The sequence below is a fragment of the Lutjanus erythropterus genome, chromosome 2 (assembly GCF_056507025.1).
Source record: "Lutjanus erythropterus isolate fLutEry1 chromosome 2, fLutEry1.hap2, whole genome shotgun sequence".
Taxonomy (NCBI): Eukaryota; Metazoa; Chordata; class Actinopteri; order Lutjaniformes; family Lutjanidae; genus Lutjanus; species Lutjanus erythropterus.
This window is the reverse complement of record NC_139318.1, coordinates 46,629,028-46,645,884: the sequence shown is the minus strand read 5'-3', so window position 1 is coordinate 46,645,884 and position 16,857 is coordinate 46,629,028. Positions and strand designations below refer to the sequence as shown.

Sequence of the window (16,857 nt, the reverse complement as noted above, 5' to 3'; positions counted from 1 at the left end):
AACAAAAAATGATGTATAATTTAAGATATATAAATGAATACATATAGAAATAAAGGACAATAAATGTTAAACTAAATGAAAATACTTAGGATTGTTCTGGTATATTTTACTTATCATTACATTCCCACATTTATTTAGTTTTTTATTTTTGTTTCTCTTTAGATTTCCAGTTTTTATTTATTTATTTGTTTGTTTGTTTATTTATTTGTCGTAATTAATTTGTCTTAATTTTCAAATGTATTTTCTTATTGTTTTACAGGTTTGCACTTTTATGGCACTGATACGGTTCTCTATATATTGTTTTATAAACTGTCAGCAACAAAATCTACCTGATAAAATGTTATAAACTCAGAATATTTGTCACATGTCAGTTGTGTCATGAGCTGATTTATCATTCAGACATCTGATGTCACCATTTCAGTCTGAATTTCATGTTAAAAACACCAAATATTTCTCAAACGATAATAAATTTTCTAAATAATCTACACATCCTTTTTTCTACGTGTTAATTTTTGTTGAGTCTAAATGTGAAAATATTGAGGATGAAGATCTCCTCTTTTTGTTTCTGTCAGTCTTTAATGGTAAATATAGTTGTTGTCACTCCCAGCTGGCATTATTTGCTCAAAAAGCAAACGTTCTTGTTGGAACCTGTCCTCGTCCTCTGCGTGTACAGGATCTGCTGTCCATGTTCAGTCTCTGCGTCCTCCAGGGGGGACTAGAGGGGGACATCTGGAGGGTTGTTCCTCCTCACCCGGGCTTTCCTGCTCTCCTGTTTCAGCTTCAGCGTGCGGAGTTTCTGCTGCCGGCGTTTCTCGCGGTACCACAGCTGCTCGCAGTACTCGTCCACACTCAGACTGTTGGTCCCCACCATGTGCAGCTCTTTGTAGCTCCTCAGGGGGAGCTGCTGAGGATGCTGGGACAGCCACGAGTTCCTGTGTCCCGCGGGCAGAGGCTGGGGATGAGGGGGCCCCGACTGGGCGAGGAACCCCGCGACCCCGGCTGGGCCGACCTTCCCCACGACCACGGGGCCCGGGTGGTGGTGGTTGTGCTGGTGGCGGGTCGGGTGGAGGCTGTCGTTGGGGATGATGTGAACGCGGTATTTGGCCAGGACCTGGCTGTAGGAGTGCTCGCGGCTGGTGCAGGTGTAGAGGCCGGAGTCAGACAGCTGCAGGCGATGAACCAACAACCCCCGCTTCATGTGGAGGGAGCGGCTGTCGTCACTCTGATGGAGCTGAGAGACACAAAGACAGACGAGACGAGAACATGTCAGCTGATACTCGCCCTGGGTTGACCATAGAAAAAAAGACAGGGACAAGGGAGGTCTTGGTCTCCTGAATGTGAGACCATTTAACTCTAGATTTCCTTTGTGATAATGGCTTTAATTCAAGAGACAAAAGATATGAAAACATGAAGCAGTAAACTTCAGACATGTTAAAGAAAAGTGTTGAAGTAAGAACATTGATCTTGCTTCGTTGTTTCAGAACCTAATCAGTTTTTAGGTATCTACTTCTTAGTGTCCCGTTATGTTTTCTGGTCTCACCTCTCTGCTCTCATGTGTCTGACTGACAGTTTGCTGCTGGCTCTCCGTCTGCTGCACCGACCACCTGATCTCAGCCTGCGACGACCGAGGGACGCACTCCAGGAAGGTCGAGTTCCCCTCCACGCCGTACACCACCTTCACCTCCACAGAGTCTGAGTCTGACGGAACAAGAGAGGAAAAACAAACAGGGATAAATTCAGCATGTGAATCGGAAAGAGGAGGGATTATATGAAAGATAATAATCAGTGTTTCACTTCACAGGCAGAGAAACAAAAAGGACCAGAGACGTCTTCAAAGATTTACTCAACATTTTATTCTAAGAATCACTGCTGCCGTGTATCTGGATGGGAAACAAGAGGAACTGCAGTAACACAATATAAACACTAGAGTCCGCCCAACCACTGCCTGCAGAACTGAACGGGACTAGAAGGTATTTTACTGTATATTCTCAGTCAGTTCTGTATATTTTATACTGTATTATGGTAATTCAGTAACAGTACATGAATAAATAAAGCATCAACATCTGGAAAAAGTGACATCCTCTGTTGCAAAATGAATTACCTCGATATTTTTGGCCTATTCTGCAATATAATGTACAATACAAATACTTTTTTTTTCTAAAATAGGGACAAGACAAATTCAAATATCTTTTTTTTTTGCCAAATAACTATCAATATTGCTGTTATTATTAATCAATATTACTGTTTGTTTTTTTCAAAATATTAACAGAATGAGATTTTTAATAAATAATAATCGGTAAACATAATGACTACATGGGTAAAGGCAAATAATAGTCTGCTTCAGAAAGTTCAGAAAATTACATCTATTTTAAAAACAGGAAAAGTCTTTAAAAATATATATGCATTTCTGATTTTGGGGGGTGAACTGTCCCTTTAAATTGAAGTGTGGATTTGGAAAATTGAATTGGAGGCCTGAATTTTGAGTTTTCCTTTAAATAAATAGACATTTTCCTGAATTGATGTAGAAATTGCTGCACAAAAATCATCAGAATGCAGGAAATGAAGTGTTGTTAACCCTTAATGTCTCCCTCACAGCACTGAAACTAAACCTGTGCCCTCAGAGTAGGTCTTCTGTTTTCTTTGTGCACTGCATTGTGGGAAATCTGTGTAATTTTTTAAAGAAGTCTGGATAGTGACTGTTTCAGTACTTAAAGTTTAAATATTTCCAGTCTATCTACTAAGATTTAATGTGTTGTGGCTTTGGGACAAAGACTGATTGCAAACAGACTTCACCATTTAAATACCTCAGATTAAAACATTTTTCTGTCAAAATGCAGACACAGTCTTAGGTCTCTTAAAAGATACCTGCTTGTACCAACATCTCCTGTTTGTACATTCAGACTATATATGAGTTCATAAAGTGGATTTATGCAGATCTCTGATGGAGCTGCAGACAAACAGCCGTCCCTCTGTGATGTCTTACACTCCCTCCCTGCATCATCCATCACAGAGTGTGTATGTGAGTGGAAATCCTCTGTTTCTAAGTTACTGTAGTTAGTGACCGAGCTGCTCGTACATTATGTAACTGACTGATGGCAGGAAAATACACTAAAAACACTAAAGACACTTCATTCATATCAGACGGAGGAAATCCTTACCGTCCTCTGTGATTGGGCACTGACTCCAGGGGTCTCCGTACTTCACATCCTGTCTCCGTGCCCGCCTGAGACACACACACACACACACACACACACACACACACACACACACACACACACACACACACACACACACACACACACATTTAGAACATGTCTGCTGTGTACATCCTGGCAATTATATTATATACGATGATATTATAACACTGCAGCAAACACACACTGCAGCCAGGGCACAGAGCGCCGAGTGTTTTGGGCTGGGGGACGAGACACACACACCCCTAATGTTAACCATGCTGGTGATAGTGATGTCACACACATAATTGATGCTACAACATTAATTAAATGGGTAACTTTCTGTTTCTGAAGTGTGTCTTCACACCACAGCAGACTCATCAGTTAACTAGCAGCTGACAGCAGCAGATAAAGTTGAGTTGCCTTTAGATAAAGTTGTATAAGAGCATTAAATCCTCCTCCTCTCTGTTGTTTCTGGGCTCCTGCTGCCTCCTCGGGGGTGAAAATATGAAGCTACTGTGATTATGGACGAGGAAACACGGAGCAAGAGCAGGCTATGAAAATACAGAGTGTTGTTTCAGCCCTGGTTCAGAGTGTTGTCATGTCTCCGTCTCCTTCTCGTTCATCGTTTTCTGACCGAGCTTCCCTCCCTGAACCCCCTCGTTTCTTTGCTTCATGACCTTCAGACTGAACTCTGTACTCTGTACTCTGTACTCTGTATTCTGTACTCTGTACTCTGTACTCTGACTGTTTCCTTCCATCTTCACCAGGCTTCTCACTTTCTCTCCTTCAATTGTCACATTTATTCTTTTATCTTGGTCTCTTTCACTTCTTTTAGTTTAATTATTAATTTCTTAATATATTTGTCTTTATTTTTCCATATTCTTTATTTAGTTACTTTTTCTTTCTTTTTTCTGCTCCATGTTTTAAATTAACTTTCTTATTGTTTTACAGATTGTTTTTCTTGTTTATGGCACTCCCAGGTCTCCATACATGCTGGGTGTGAAAAGGACACCTGTGTCTGTCAGAGACTGACGGACAGACAGCTGCTCTGAGCGCTGCTGTCCACCAGGTGTGAGACGGAGACCTTTAACAACGTCCCCACTGTTCAGGACTGTAACTCATGGCGCTGATCCTCTCGTGTGTCTCTCTGCTCTTTACCTCTTGCTGGTGGGGAAGAATCTGGAGCAGGTCTGTCCGTCCCAGGAGCAGTAGGGGTCTCTGGCCAGGCAGCACTCAGCGCAGTCCGTCCCGTATAACTCACACCTCTGGAGCCCCAGCTGGACCACGCCGAGCTCGCTGGACACATACAGCTGTTGCTGTGGACGAGAGACAGACTTTCATTACATTTTTATAGACTCACCACAACTTACACTGCTGTCACAGAAGAGGGAGAGATGAAAAAGGATGACAGAGAGTCAGTCACTGAGTTTAGGTTGATTTGGAGCAACAGATGTGATTTTCACAGGATCACAACTATCCTTTATTTCTGATTCCAACCAAAGTTTCATAACCGTTTTCTTTTCCTCATCATAACCTCTGCATGTGTTCGGGCCCTGTATAACAAAAAACAACAAAAAACACCACACCGGACTTCCCAAGAAGAATTCCTATTTCTTAAAGAAGGTTATAAAGGTCAGCATTTTGTAAAATCTGCAGCATCAATTATCTTTTAGGGGCAGGAGGAAAAATTTAATGCATGACAATAAACAGATGAATATCAATATTCACTCTAGAGGGACAAATTATAAATTAAAATTAAATATACTGCACAGAAAAATGCTGTTGCAGTGTAAGTGCAACAATTAATCGATTATGAATCTTTTATCAAATTAATGACCAATTATTTTAATAATCAATGAATCGGTTTGATTCATTATTTTAATAAAAAAGTCTCTGATTTCAGCTTCTTAAGGTGAATATTTTCTGGTTTCTTTGAAACCAGTCTTTGAAACTCAAATCTTTCAGTACTGAAATTCCTCCCTATTTTTGACATCAAGTTTATACACAACAAAAAGAAACATGTAGCCTAAATATAAAACCTTCATTCTCATAGTACAAAATTAAAAATGAGGAACAAATCCCATTACAACATTTTTATTTTCTGTTTCTGCTCAAACTTTGTTAAGTTTTCTAAATACCTGTTCTGAGTAAATATCACAGACAGACAGACAGACTGACAGGTTGACCTACTCTCTTTGTTGACAGCTCCATGCTCAGGATGGGAGACGGACTCTGCAGGATAAAACAGAAAATGGATTTATTTAAAAACCTGCGGCGTGTCATGAAAACTTACAACAGAGTTTATACATTCAGTCTGATTGATATGAGTCTCACAGCCTCAGGAGAGAAGCTGTTCTGAAGTTTGGTGGTACAGCAGTGAATACTTCTGTATCTCTTGCCAGGCTGAACAGGCTGTGACTGGGCAGGTATTGTGTTTTAGTCTCTTCCCACTCTTCCAACAGTCTGTTGACTGAATTTTTATGCATTCTTATGCCATTTTAGTGTATGGATTATGGAGCTTTATGTCCTTTCAAAACAGTTAAAAAGTCCTTTACAATAAGAAACAGAACACCTTTAAAACAGAAATAGGATAAAACAACAAAAATGTTAAAAGATGAAACAGAGTTTGCAGCCCTGATCTCCTCGGGCAGATCCTTCCAGTGTAACACAGCCGAGGATTTCAGGGATCAGGAAGAGACACGGACCTGCAGAGTAAAGACCTGCAGAGTAACTTGGGGAAGAGCCTTTCAGGGCTTTGTGAGTTATCAATAATATATTGAAATCCATCCTAAAAGATAAAGGTAGTCAGTGTAAGGAAGCCAGGATCTGTGACATGTGATCATGTTTCTTAGTCTGAGATAAAAATCCTGGCAGCAGAGTTTTGGATGACAGGATACTTCTGACATTAAGGTGGACAGGAAAATGAATGGCTCCAAATAACTCCAGTTAAATCATGGGAAACTACACTAACTGTGTGCAGACAATAAGGTCATAAGACTGACAGAAAAACAGAAAATTGATCCTTCAGCCTCACAGAGGTGGAGGAATGTCCCTCTGAGCGTCCCTTAAACGCCGCGGCTGACTTTGAGGTCAGAGCAGCTACTGAGAGCAGAAATCTAATGAGTCTCTTTTTAACTTCTGAAGACTAAATTACCCCACAGCTCCATTTTTCTAGCTCACTGACTTGTTTCAGCATTTCACAAAGGGAGTAAATGACCCCTGACCGCTCTGAGCGGAGGGGTCGAGCTGAAGGAGGAGCAGGAGGAGATAAAGGAGACTCGGAGTACGGCGGAGGGGAGGTGATCTAGCTCTCCTGTGTCCCGTCACAGCCGGAAAACCGACCAACCGTTCAAGTGTCTCCTCTTTGAACCCCAGCAGCCTCGTCTGGATCAAATCCAGCATTCAAATGAAATAAACCCTGCAGTTCATCATATGTCAGTACAGTCAGTGCCAGCTGTCCCTGTTGTTGTTGTGGGAGAGCGGTGGAAACAGGTTAGTTCCTGTTATAATCTCAGTCATAAATAAACAGACAAAGTGCATCTGGTATCCTGTTTGTTTGTGGCTGTTTTCGTCTGTTGTGGTTTTCTGTCTTTCTTCCTTCCCTTCACCTGTGCTCCATTTTAAAGCCCCCTGCGCCCAACTTCCTCATGTCATTTTCTCTTTCCTTTTCTTTCACTTCTTTTAATTCATCTCCGCATGTTCTCCTTTTTGGCCCTTTGTCCACCAAAGTGTTTTTTCTTTCTGAGCTCAAAACACCAGGCGCTTTTAAACACTCAGCTGGGAGCACATGAGAGCGCTTTGGAGGCAGTGTTATGTCAGCTCAGACACTCTGGTTGTGTTATCAACAAATACTAAATGTAGCTGATACGGCCCTTTTCTTTACACATGAGCTGGCCTGGCTTGACTCATTTTGACTCAGCCTGTGAGCCCAACATGACTGGGGTTTGCATTTCCTTTACAAGACGTCTACCAGCTTTAAGGTATGTCTTTATTTGAAGACAAGCTTGACGAAACTTGAGTCGGGCAGTTGTGAAGTGGTGAACAACCTGTTCATATACGCCAAGTTCTTCACAATAAAAATCTCCTGTTGTTTGTTATTTAAATTTAAATTTAAACTGTGAAATAAAGCAGATACCTGAAAGGACAAACAGCGACACATGAGAGAAACTACATTTCAAAGCACAGAGATTCAGTTAGAAGTACTGAGAGCTGAACATAAAGATAAAAGTAGTAATGGAAATGCAAATCACCACAACATGGTTTGACTCGCTGCGGACAAAACCGCCAGAGGAAAAGTCCCAGTAGAGTATTTTCTCTGCGTGAAGGGAAGGCTGAAGCATGCAGGGAGAGAGGACAGACCTGTTGGTCTACGTGAGTTCATGAGATTTTGTGGGTGAAGAAACATCTCGGTGAGAGCCATGGCTTGATTTAAGACCTGAAGTTGGACGGAGCCCAGTTCAAGAAGTACAAGCAGGACACAGTTTGTGGTTGTCCAGCTCCTTCTCCCTCACTGTGATTGGACGGACCTGACAGCATTTTACTTACATGGTGTAAATACATGGTGCTCACATTAAAAACAATTCAAAAATACGCTGGCCTCGAGAAAAAATCCACTGGTGGACACAGACCCTAAGGAGAGTTGACCAAAAGGACACAGATGGAGGATCTGATGTCAAATCGAAATAGAAAAGCTCATATTTGGGATCTATTTTAAACCCAATGCTAATAAGGAATAGAGCTGCATAATTTTATCAAAATCACAATATGGCTTTCTGCAATTTTCAAATTGCAGGAGGTGCAATATTTGATAAATGCAAAGTTTTTTTGTGTCAGAAAACTTTTAAATGAACGAATGTGGTGAGGCAGAGATATCCTGTAAACAAAAAACATCTTCATTTGGCAAATTCCTGTAAAAAATAATCATCACCTGTAATATTGCAAATTGAATCATATTTGCAATATCAGTCAAAATAATCACAATTAGATATTTTTCCAACTCGTTCAGCTCTAATAAGGAAGCTGATGAAGTTAATGAGACGATTTTTAAACTGGAACACCTCTGAAATACACACACACCTTCAACGCACCACAGAGTGAGGCTGCTGAAATGGACCCTGCAGTGAGACCTCCGTCAGAGAGACCAGAGTGATGAAGATCAAACTAAGTGTTCTACAGATATTTCAAGTTTATTAACCAGCGGAAAATTTCCTCATCATGGCATCTCCTCTATTTCTGTCTTTTTAATCTCCTGTTCTTTCCATCTGCTCTTTTTCTCTATTTTGGCCTTTCCTCTCATCTTTTTCCTCTCCTCCTCACTCCCCTTGCTCCTCTCTCCTCTTCCTTATTAGCTTATTTACATAGAGGACCTTGGGAAATATGCGCCCTGCTATCTGTTTTTCTGTTTAGTGGAGTTATTCCAGACAAATATGTTCCAGTGGAAGCTGCAGGGCTGGCAGATGGGCACTGAGAGACACCAGAACAAACTCTCTCTGTGATTTTAGCCATAAAAGTCCTGCAGCCACAAGCTTTTGTAGGATCGCATGAACAGAGGAAATATCTTCCTGATTCAGCTAAAACAGCTGCTGACAAACAGGTTGCTACTAAAATCAAATATGCAACTTACACTGACATGTGTGAGGTTGTAGGCACCTTTCTTTCAAAATAATGTCCCTAAAATTTAATTTAGACCCTGGTCTAGGTTCCTGATCCCTGGGGAAAGTTCCTGTGGTGGAAACGTGGCTGTCTTCAAAAAAACCTTCATTGTTAGCTGCATCTCACCTGGAAGACAGTCAGCTCCTCCAGAATGATCTCCTCTGAGTCCCAGTTGTCTTTGATGACTGACACTGCCTTCACCACCTTCCCATCATCTGGAAAAAAAACATTTACTTACATATTAATACGCACACACTGTGAAATCCTTAATTGCACAGGAAGTGACTGAAGTGAAGTGATTGTGGAACAATAAGAGTGAGACTGATGAAAATATTTATTCTATGAGTAACAGGAAATGTGTGTAATGAGATTATAATGATTTAATATGGAATTAATGGTCTGCAGTTTTCTGTGAGCACCAAGTGTAGTGCCTTCAAATAGAACTTGAGAATTTATAGTTTTGACAAAATATAATTGGCAGTCAGGTAGTTTAAGTTGTGAGAAAACTGTTACTAGGCAACCTAACAAAAATGGATGCAACAACATGTGTCAGTGGCACAAATACAACATAAGACAACACGTAAATTCCTTCAGATTCTATATATCATGACTTGAAAATACCATGGGTATATCATGGATTAAGATTTTCCTTTCTTTGTTTTTTTTCGCTGAGTCCCTAAACATTCTGTACCTGTTGCTATGGAAACAGAGGACACATTCTATAGAGGTAACCTGAGTAACGAAGGAATCCAGAAACTAAACGCGCACAATGTAAGAAACTTCAGGGAAGATTTATGGGATTTTGTCGACTACAACTACTGCACACACCAGCTGTTACAGTCAAACTGCCACTGTAATGCTACAAACCCACACACACACACACACACACACACACACACACACACACACACACACCAGCTCATGGAGACACTCACAGGCACGTGTTTGTACCATTGACTGTACATATAAACGAGATGGTTTGCACATAAACACAGAAATGGAGACATTACAGTACAAGGACTGTGCACACACACGACACACACACACACACACACACACACACACACACAAACACACCACACACACACACGCACACACGTAAGGTCAGGATGCTCCCAGGGAACATCATAAACCTCTGCGAACCCGCTGTGGGAAATCTCCTGTGTGTGTTTACAGCTGTGTGTGAGTACCAGACTGAGACTATTAATGCTGTGTGTGTGTGTGTGTGTGTGTGTGTGTGTGTGTGTGTGTGTGTGTGTGTGTGTGTTTGGGCATGTGTGCATCTACAGATGAGTCTGTCAAACAAACCAACCCTACATGGACTAGTGATGATGTCTGTGGTCGTCAGAGATCTTTGTATCATTTCATTGTGGAGATAAAATCTGGTGTCTTTGTGTTTGTGCTCCTCTGACAGCAGGCTGCATTTCTTCTTCTTTGAGTCTCAACGAGGCAGAAAAATCTTGAAATGTTTAAAAATGTTTCTAGAAGAGCTGATGATGATGATGAGCCCTCTTAAAAATGCCTGTACCATAAAAGTTTGTCCTTACAGATTCAGAGTAACAGATTACATGTAACGGGATTTCCTTAGGATACAAAAAAGTAACTGTATTCCATTAAAGGTACAAAAAATAATACATAATTCACAAGTGTCACAACAACACTGTGGTCAGACTGAATATGACAGCTGCCAATTCATTATCTCATGAAAAAATGTTTTCACTGGGTGGAGATTTAGGCATTATCTTCTGTCAACATTTAATTTAAAGAAATATGTACAAGACCAGCAGCTAACATTAACTGCACAGACCAAACACTAATGTCAAATCCAAAAGTAAATGGAAAGTAATCAAATTACATCACTTTAATACTGTGATACTTGGAATAGGTTACTGATTACATTTTTTAAATGTCTGTAAAAAACACTTTGTGAGTCAGAGATGAACTCAGTGTTTGTTCTGTTACAGTCCGTTCAGTTCCACAACAGTTTAACTGACATTTTCCAATTATCTGTCAGATCTGTGACCAAAAAAATATTGATTAAAATCTTTTATGTCCACTACAAATCCTTTAGTTGGACTGTTATTTATAGGAATATTTATTGCAGTTGTTTTTATGTTTAGTTTTTCTGACATCAGTTTATTGCAAAATGTGCCATATCTTCATGAGGTCAACAATACGATCAATACTTTCCCTAAAAATCTGACACATCTTCTGCTCTCACACGGTTTTAGTTTAGGAAATATATTTCCTAAGGCTTAAATGTATGTATAATTGAATAGCATCTGCATAAGGTTGTATCATTTGTGTAACTTTTCTAAGATGACAAAAGTTAAAACGGAAACATTAATAGAGATGAACAACTCAGAGCATGACCTGTAGACTTAAGTGTGTATATTACATTTTTTGGATAATCCACCTTGATGGAAGCACCTGGCTGAGCTGCATGATATATAAAAACAGAACATCTGGCAACAAAGAAAAGTTATCAGTCGGGTCAAAAGATTCGCTCTGGTCGTATAATGTGAAAATCAGAGCAGTTGAAAAAGCAGAAAGACATTAATCAGGCAGGTAAATGTGCAGTTGATGTGGAGATGAGAGATGCTGGAGAGGAATCCACTTAGAGGAGATGTATGGAGCCGTCGCAGCACCTCTGGCCCCTCGGCCTGTCACCAGCTGTTAAATAACCTCCATCATTTATCTCACACATACACACACACACACACACACACACACACACACACACACACACACACACACCTCCATACAGCCTCAGGGTTTTTATGAACACACACACTTACAAAGACCAGACACAGTGGAGAACCCGTTCACCCTGTCAAAAGTGTTGTTTTGGGATAAAACAGTAAAACTGTCAATTCTTCACCTCCAGAAGTGATTTAAACCGATAATGAATGAACGCAGGATGTTTACACACAACAGATGAACAAATGAACCTCACTCAGTCATCCTGCACGACACCTTAATGATGTGGTTTGGTTTAAATGTGAAGGTGTTGAAAGAAGCTTTAACTCATTTATTTCTTGTTGGGATCTTGTTTTTTCTGTTGGTTTTTACTCAGTCGACCTGCTGTCTGGTCCGTTTGTGCCTCTCATGTATTAATATTACTTAATATTAACTCACAAAACATCCAATTTTAAAAAGTTGACAAAATGTAAATAAGTGAGTGTATTTTCTCTGATGTCTGTTTTTTCATTGGTCAGTGGCTCTTATTCTGGTCTCTTCTTTCTCTCATTTGTCAGTTTTTCTGTTTTGAAGACAGTCGAACACTCTGCTCACAGTTTCCACTGTCTCTCCGCCCTCCATGTCTTCTGTCACCACATCCATCAACATTAACCCTTCGCTCTGTCCTCTGTCTGATGTCTTTTAAATCCCTTTTCGTTTTTATAAGAAAGCCTTTGTCAGTTTCCTTCAGTGCCATCCCATATGTCTTCAACTGTTCTGTTTTTCCACTCATGTTTTCCTTCATTTTTTTCTTACACTTTAATCTGTTTTTCTTTCCTCTTGCTTCAACTTTGATAACAAAAGAGTCAAATAGGAGCTTATTATATTTCACACTTGTTCTGCAACATTACAACAACATTTCCGTCTCCTCACCTGTGCCCAGGTGTAGGACATCGTAAGGTCCGTCATCAGCGTCCACCCTGTCCACGACGACCTTCTTTAGCACGTAGGCGGTGTTGACCCTGGTTAAGATTGGTCTGCCGCCCAGAGGCAGGACGGGCTCCCACATCAGCTGGTGCTGCCGCATGAAGCTCACCACCTCGTCTGGGAAGTCCTTGGTGGACTTGTGGAGAGCGTCGTAGGTCTCGCTGGGACACTGAAGGACAAATATGAGAAGTTTTATGAGCAAAAAAGCAACTAGAATTTAATGAAAAAAATAGGAGATTGCCGAGTGGTGCGGTTTATCTGACAAGTGATGAGAAGTTAGATGATTTTAACAACAGTATTTCAAAGTTTCTAATCTGGATCAGAATTATCCAGATGTTGTAATGCCCCCTTTAGTTATCTGAGATCAAACTGATCTGTTAGATGTTTTCGAAAAATTGTCAGATAGGATCATTCTGATCCAAACTTCACAAGATCAGCCTCCATCTGTCAGTCAAAGAAACATTTCATTAACACAGACGTGAAAACAATGGGAAGCGCATCATTATTATTATTAATTAAATGTTGTGCTGGATTAAAAAACACACACCAAACTATAACATGTTGTTAGCATATTACTGTGTTTATTGGTCAAAAGTAAAATAATGGTTCACTAGAGCGTCTCTCATTGAGCGTCCAGCGTGTCCAACAGGTTGCAGAGCTGTCAGTCGTAGGTCCTGGAGCTTCTACTGCAGTGAGGAACCTTTCATCATTTAACAATATTATGAGCCACGATGCAGCGGGAATTATTTTACACACTGAACAAAGGTAGAAAAGTTAAATTCTTGTTTGTGCATGGACTGTTTTTACACAACACGAGTTTGGAGGTTTTTATTTTGTTGTTGTTTGAGGAAGAACTCAGACGCTTTACTCTGATATATTAAATAAACCTCAATTATATTCCCACTTCTCAGACAAAAGGCGACACCAGAAACTTTCAAGTCTTCAAGAAATATAAGAAATGAGAAATAAAATCAAGTGAGGAAGCAAAGGATGAACAGATGGCAGAATGATGATGATGTCAGGGATGATGGGAAAGTTTTTATGAAAAAATGATGATGACTCGTAGATAAAGTCATATATTTCCCACGAGGAGGAGATAACAAGAGAAAAATGGTGAGACGGAAATGCTGAAGAGATGATATGAAGATTGATGCACTGGATGAACAAAAACAGAAGAGCGTGCAGCTGGATTATTAAATATTTCGGTCATCAACATGGAAGCCATTACTGTCAGTGCAGTGACTCAGTGACCGCAGCGTCTCTGCGACTGTTTCAGTTTGGTTTTAATGTTTCTGCGTGAACTTCTCGCCTTTCCACACACACACATTCACAAACAGTGACGTGTCTGACCTCTCCTGATACAAACCGCTCCACAGAGAGCTGAACTCCCCAGCAGGGAGAGTGAAATAACACCTGACACACTCAAACACTGAACCCTCAGCCCTCCTGACAGGTTGACGTTTCCCAGAGGAGTTCACCGCTGAGGTGTTAAATCAGCAGAGTTTAACCCTCTCACTGTTTCATCACTGTTTCATCACTGCTTCATCACTGCTTCATCACTTCTTCATCACTGCTTCATCAGCCTGTTTTCATTAAACGAGTGTTTGACCTCACAGGAAATTCTCACTAATTCACACAAACATAAACACCATCCTGTTTATTTGCAGGAACCTTGAACTTCAAAGCTTAAGTGATCAAAACTCACTGGGTTTCACACTTTTTTTTCATTACATGGCTTTCTTAAATACTCAATTCTGATTGGTCAATCAGAGCATTCTACGGCCTGTTATTTCTGTATAACAGACTGTTGTTATGAAGAACAGACCGTTGCCATGGACACAGTTCTGATCAAAGACTCTGGAGAAACAATAAAATCATTTTAAAATCACTAAAATAATTTTTAAATTAATATTTTGTATCAAATTATTGATTTTTTTTTTAGTAAGTAACCATGTAATAAGTGGGATAATCCGCAGTGGGCAGTGCATTATTGCAAAATAAACCCCTTCAGGATGATTCAGACCACTTTGTTTTGTGTCATGTCAGGGTTTATTTCACAATAATGACCTTCTCACTGAAGTATTATCCCGTAAAGGAGGAGGAGATCCTCCCAGCATGCTCTCCTTCAGAAGCCAAAACAAGTTCACATCCATAACTTTTTATCAGTTGTTAAAAATGATTGTGGATGCAACTAATAAAAAAAGATCCAAGTTTAATTTTAGTGAAATAAAGGTCAGAATAATGGTATCTTTCCCCGACATAAATCAAACTCATTCGACTTACGACTGTGCATTAAATATGAAAGTATCAAAGACTGGGAAAGAAATATTTAAGTGCTGTTTTTAGTTTGTCTATGTATACTGTATTTGTCCCTATCAAATAAACCATTTAATAATCATAATATTAATAGTATTATATCAAAGATTACATTTCTGATACCCTGACAACTTAAGTCAGTAAGTTTTGCAGATGTTATTTAACTTTAAAAATAAAATGTTGTAGTGTTGTAATAAAAAATAACTCAGTTTTTTTGTAGAATATGATTTAAAAAAATGTTTGTTTTTTTTATGGTTGTGACAATACTTTGGTGTCTATTTGTACTCACAGTGCCAGGTCTTGGGTATGGGATGCGGCCCTTGTACTCCACCCAGCGATAGTCGGGACCTTCTTTATGTGCGAATGGCCCGTTGAAAGCAGCCCGGATGGACGCCATGGAGAACACACACACTGCCGAACCACGAAATATCGAGCTGCCGGAGAAACGAGATGTTGATGTTGGTTTGGGTAGAAAGAGACAGACAGGAAGGAGGTTGGAAGGAGAGAGGGGTAGAAGAGACAGAGGAATGACAGTGAAGAAGAAAAACAGAGAGAAAGAAAAAAGATAGAAAATTGATGAAAGAAGAAGAGAGAAAATGAAAAGATCAGGATAAGAGAAGAAAATAGAACAGCATGAAAGGATGAAATGGGAAGGAAGGAAGAGAGGAAGGAGGGATAGGAGGAGATGAGGGAACAGGAGGGAGGGATGAGGGAGAGAGGAGAGCAAATAAAGGTGGGAGGGCTTCATTACATCAGGGTTACAATAACACAACCAGCTGGGCCTCTTCACCTTTGACCCTGACACCCGCCCACACCTGACCCCTGACCCTCCGTCCCGCTGGGCGTGCACGTGCCGGCTGTGAGTGTGCACGTAAAGGAGGAGGAGGAGGAGGAGGAGGAGGAGGAGGAAGAGGAGGAGAGCCTTTATGAAAGCAAATTTTACACATTAACTTTTTGGAACTTTTTTTTTCTGTTCTGTCTATAGATCATCTAAATATGGACCGCAGTGTTCATCATAGGAAACACAATGCTTTTGTCCAGAGGGACGGCTAAAATATTTGGGGGAGGAAGTTTATTTTGGGGAAAAGTTTCACATTAACCTTTAAGCATAATGTAATTCAAGTGGTCTGAGAGAAAACTGAACTTCTCCTCTTCCTCCTGGCTCCATTTTGAGGCTTTAGAAAATTACCTTGTGACGGGAGACTTAACAAGAATGAGACTCACCAATCTGTCTTTACCTAATCCTTGGTTTAAACCCAGATGTGAGTTTGTTGAACGTGTTTAACAATATATTAAATATTAAATTCTCACCTGGATGTACTGAAGACACCGTAGATGGTCGGGTTCTGAGGGTCCTTAGTCTCCAGAACAAAGATGTCCTCTAGAAAAACATTAAAATTCAACATTATGAATGAAGTCAGTTTCTGTGACTCACCGGTGGTCACCAACCTGTCAGATGTTCACAATAATTTACTTATGTTGTTAGTGTTTGTATTGTCTTATCATTAGCATGTCAGTCACCTGTGAAACCTGAATTTCAGTAACCTTTACAAATAAAGTTTCACTGATTGACTGATTCAGCAAAGGTTCATAATAACTGGAAATGTTTCACATTAATTCCAGCTTATTGTAAACTGCTGTCTAATTCAATAAAAGACAATAAATGAATAAATTGCCAAATGAGCACAAAGAATTATTCAAAGAGAATTTAGAGCTCAGTCAACTGAGGTGAGAACAGACAAGGGAGGAGACGAGAGGGAAGGAAAGGAGGGGACAGTTCTTGTCTGTCAAACTCGGAAGAAAGAAAGAAAGGAGGGAAGACAGCAGGGACATAATATCAAAGGTCTGGTTCAGAGGAGTGAAACGAGAAAACGAAATGAGTGGTTACACCAGAAAGGAAGGAAAAGGAGGGAAGGGAACGAGTGTTACCCAGTTCATCGAACTGTGTGTCGACTCCAGACGGACCGGGGACAGAACAGACCAGTCTGGCTTTGAGGAAGGTGGTCCAACGGTTGATCAGACTCCTCTTCCCCCCGACATCATTCTG

General features: G+C 40.3%; 1 protein-coding gene across 1 annotated transcript in view; it reads right to left on the bottom strand.

Annotated features, from left to right (window-relative positions):
* Window positions 1-49: 49 nt before the first annotated feature.
* LOC146332332 (semaphorin-3D) overlaps window positions 50-16,857 on the bottom strand; it is a 116,725-nt gene continuing 99,917 nt past the window's right edge. Inside the window, exons 9-18 of the mRNA XM_084741674.1 lie at window positions 16,740-16,854; window positions 16,122-16,191; window positions 15,100-15,244; window positions 12,441-12,663; window positions 8,955-9,043; window positions 5,367-5,408; window positions 4,335-4,492; window positions 3,159-3,223; window positions 1,541-1,698; window positions 50-1,231 (exon numbers count right to left, since the gene is read on the bottom strand). Of these exons, the coding sequence (XP_084597800.1) occupies window positions 716-1,231; window positions 1,541-1,698; window positions 3,159-3,223; window positions 4,335-4,492; window positions 5,367-5,408; window positions 8,955-9,043; window positions 12,441-12,663; window positions 15,100-15,244; window positions 16,122-16,191; window positions 16,740-16,854 (1,581 nt within the window). The 3' untranslated portion in view covers window positions 50-715. The remainder of the gene's footprint in view (window positions 1,232-1,540; window positions 1,699-3,158; window positions 3,224-4,334; window positions 4,493-5,366; window positions 5,409-8,954; window positions 9,044-12,440; window positions 12,664-15,099; window positions 15,245-16,121; window positions 16,192-16,739; window positions 16,855-16,857) is intronic.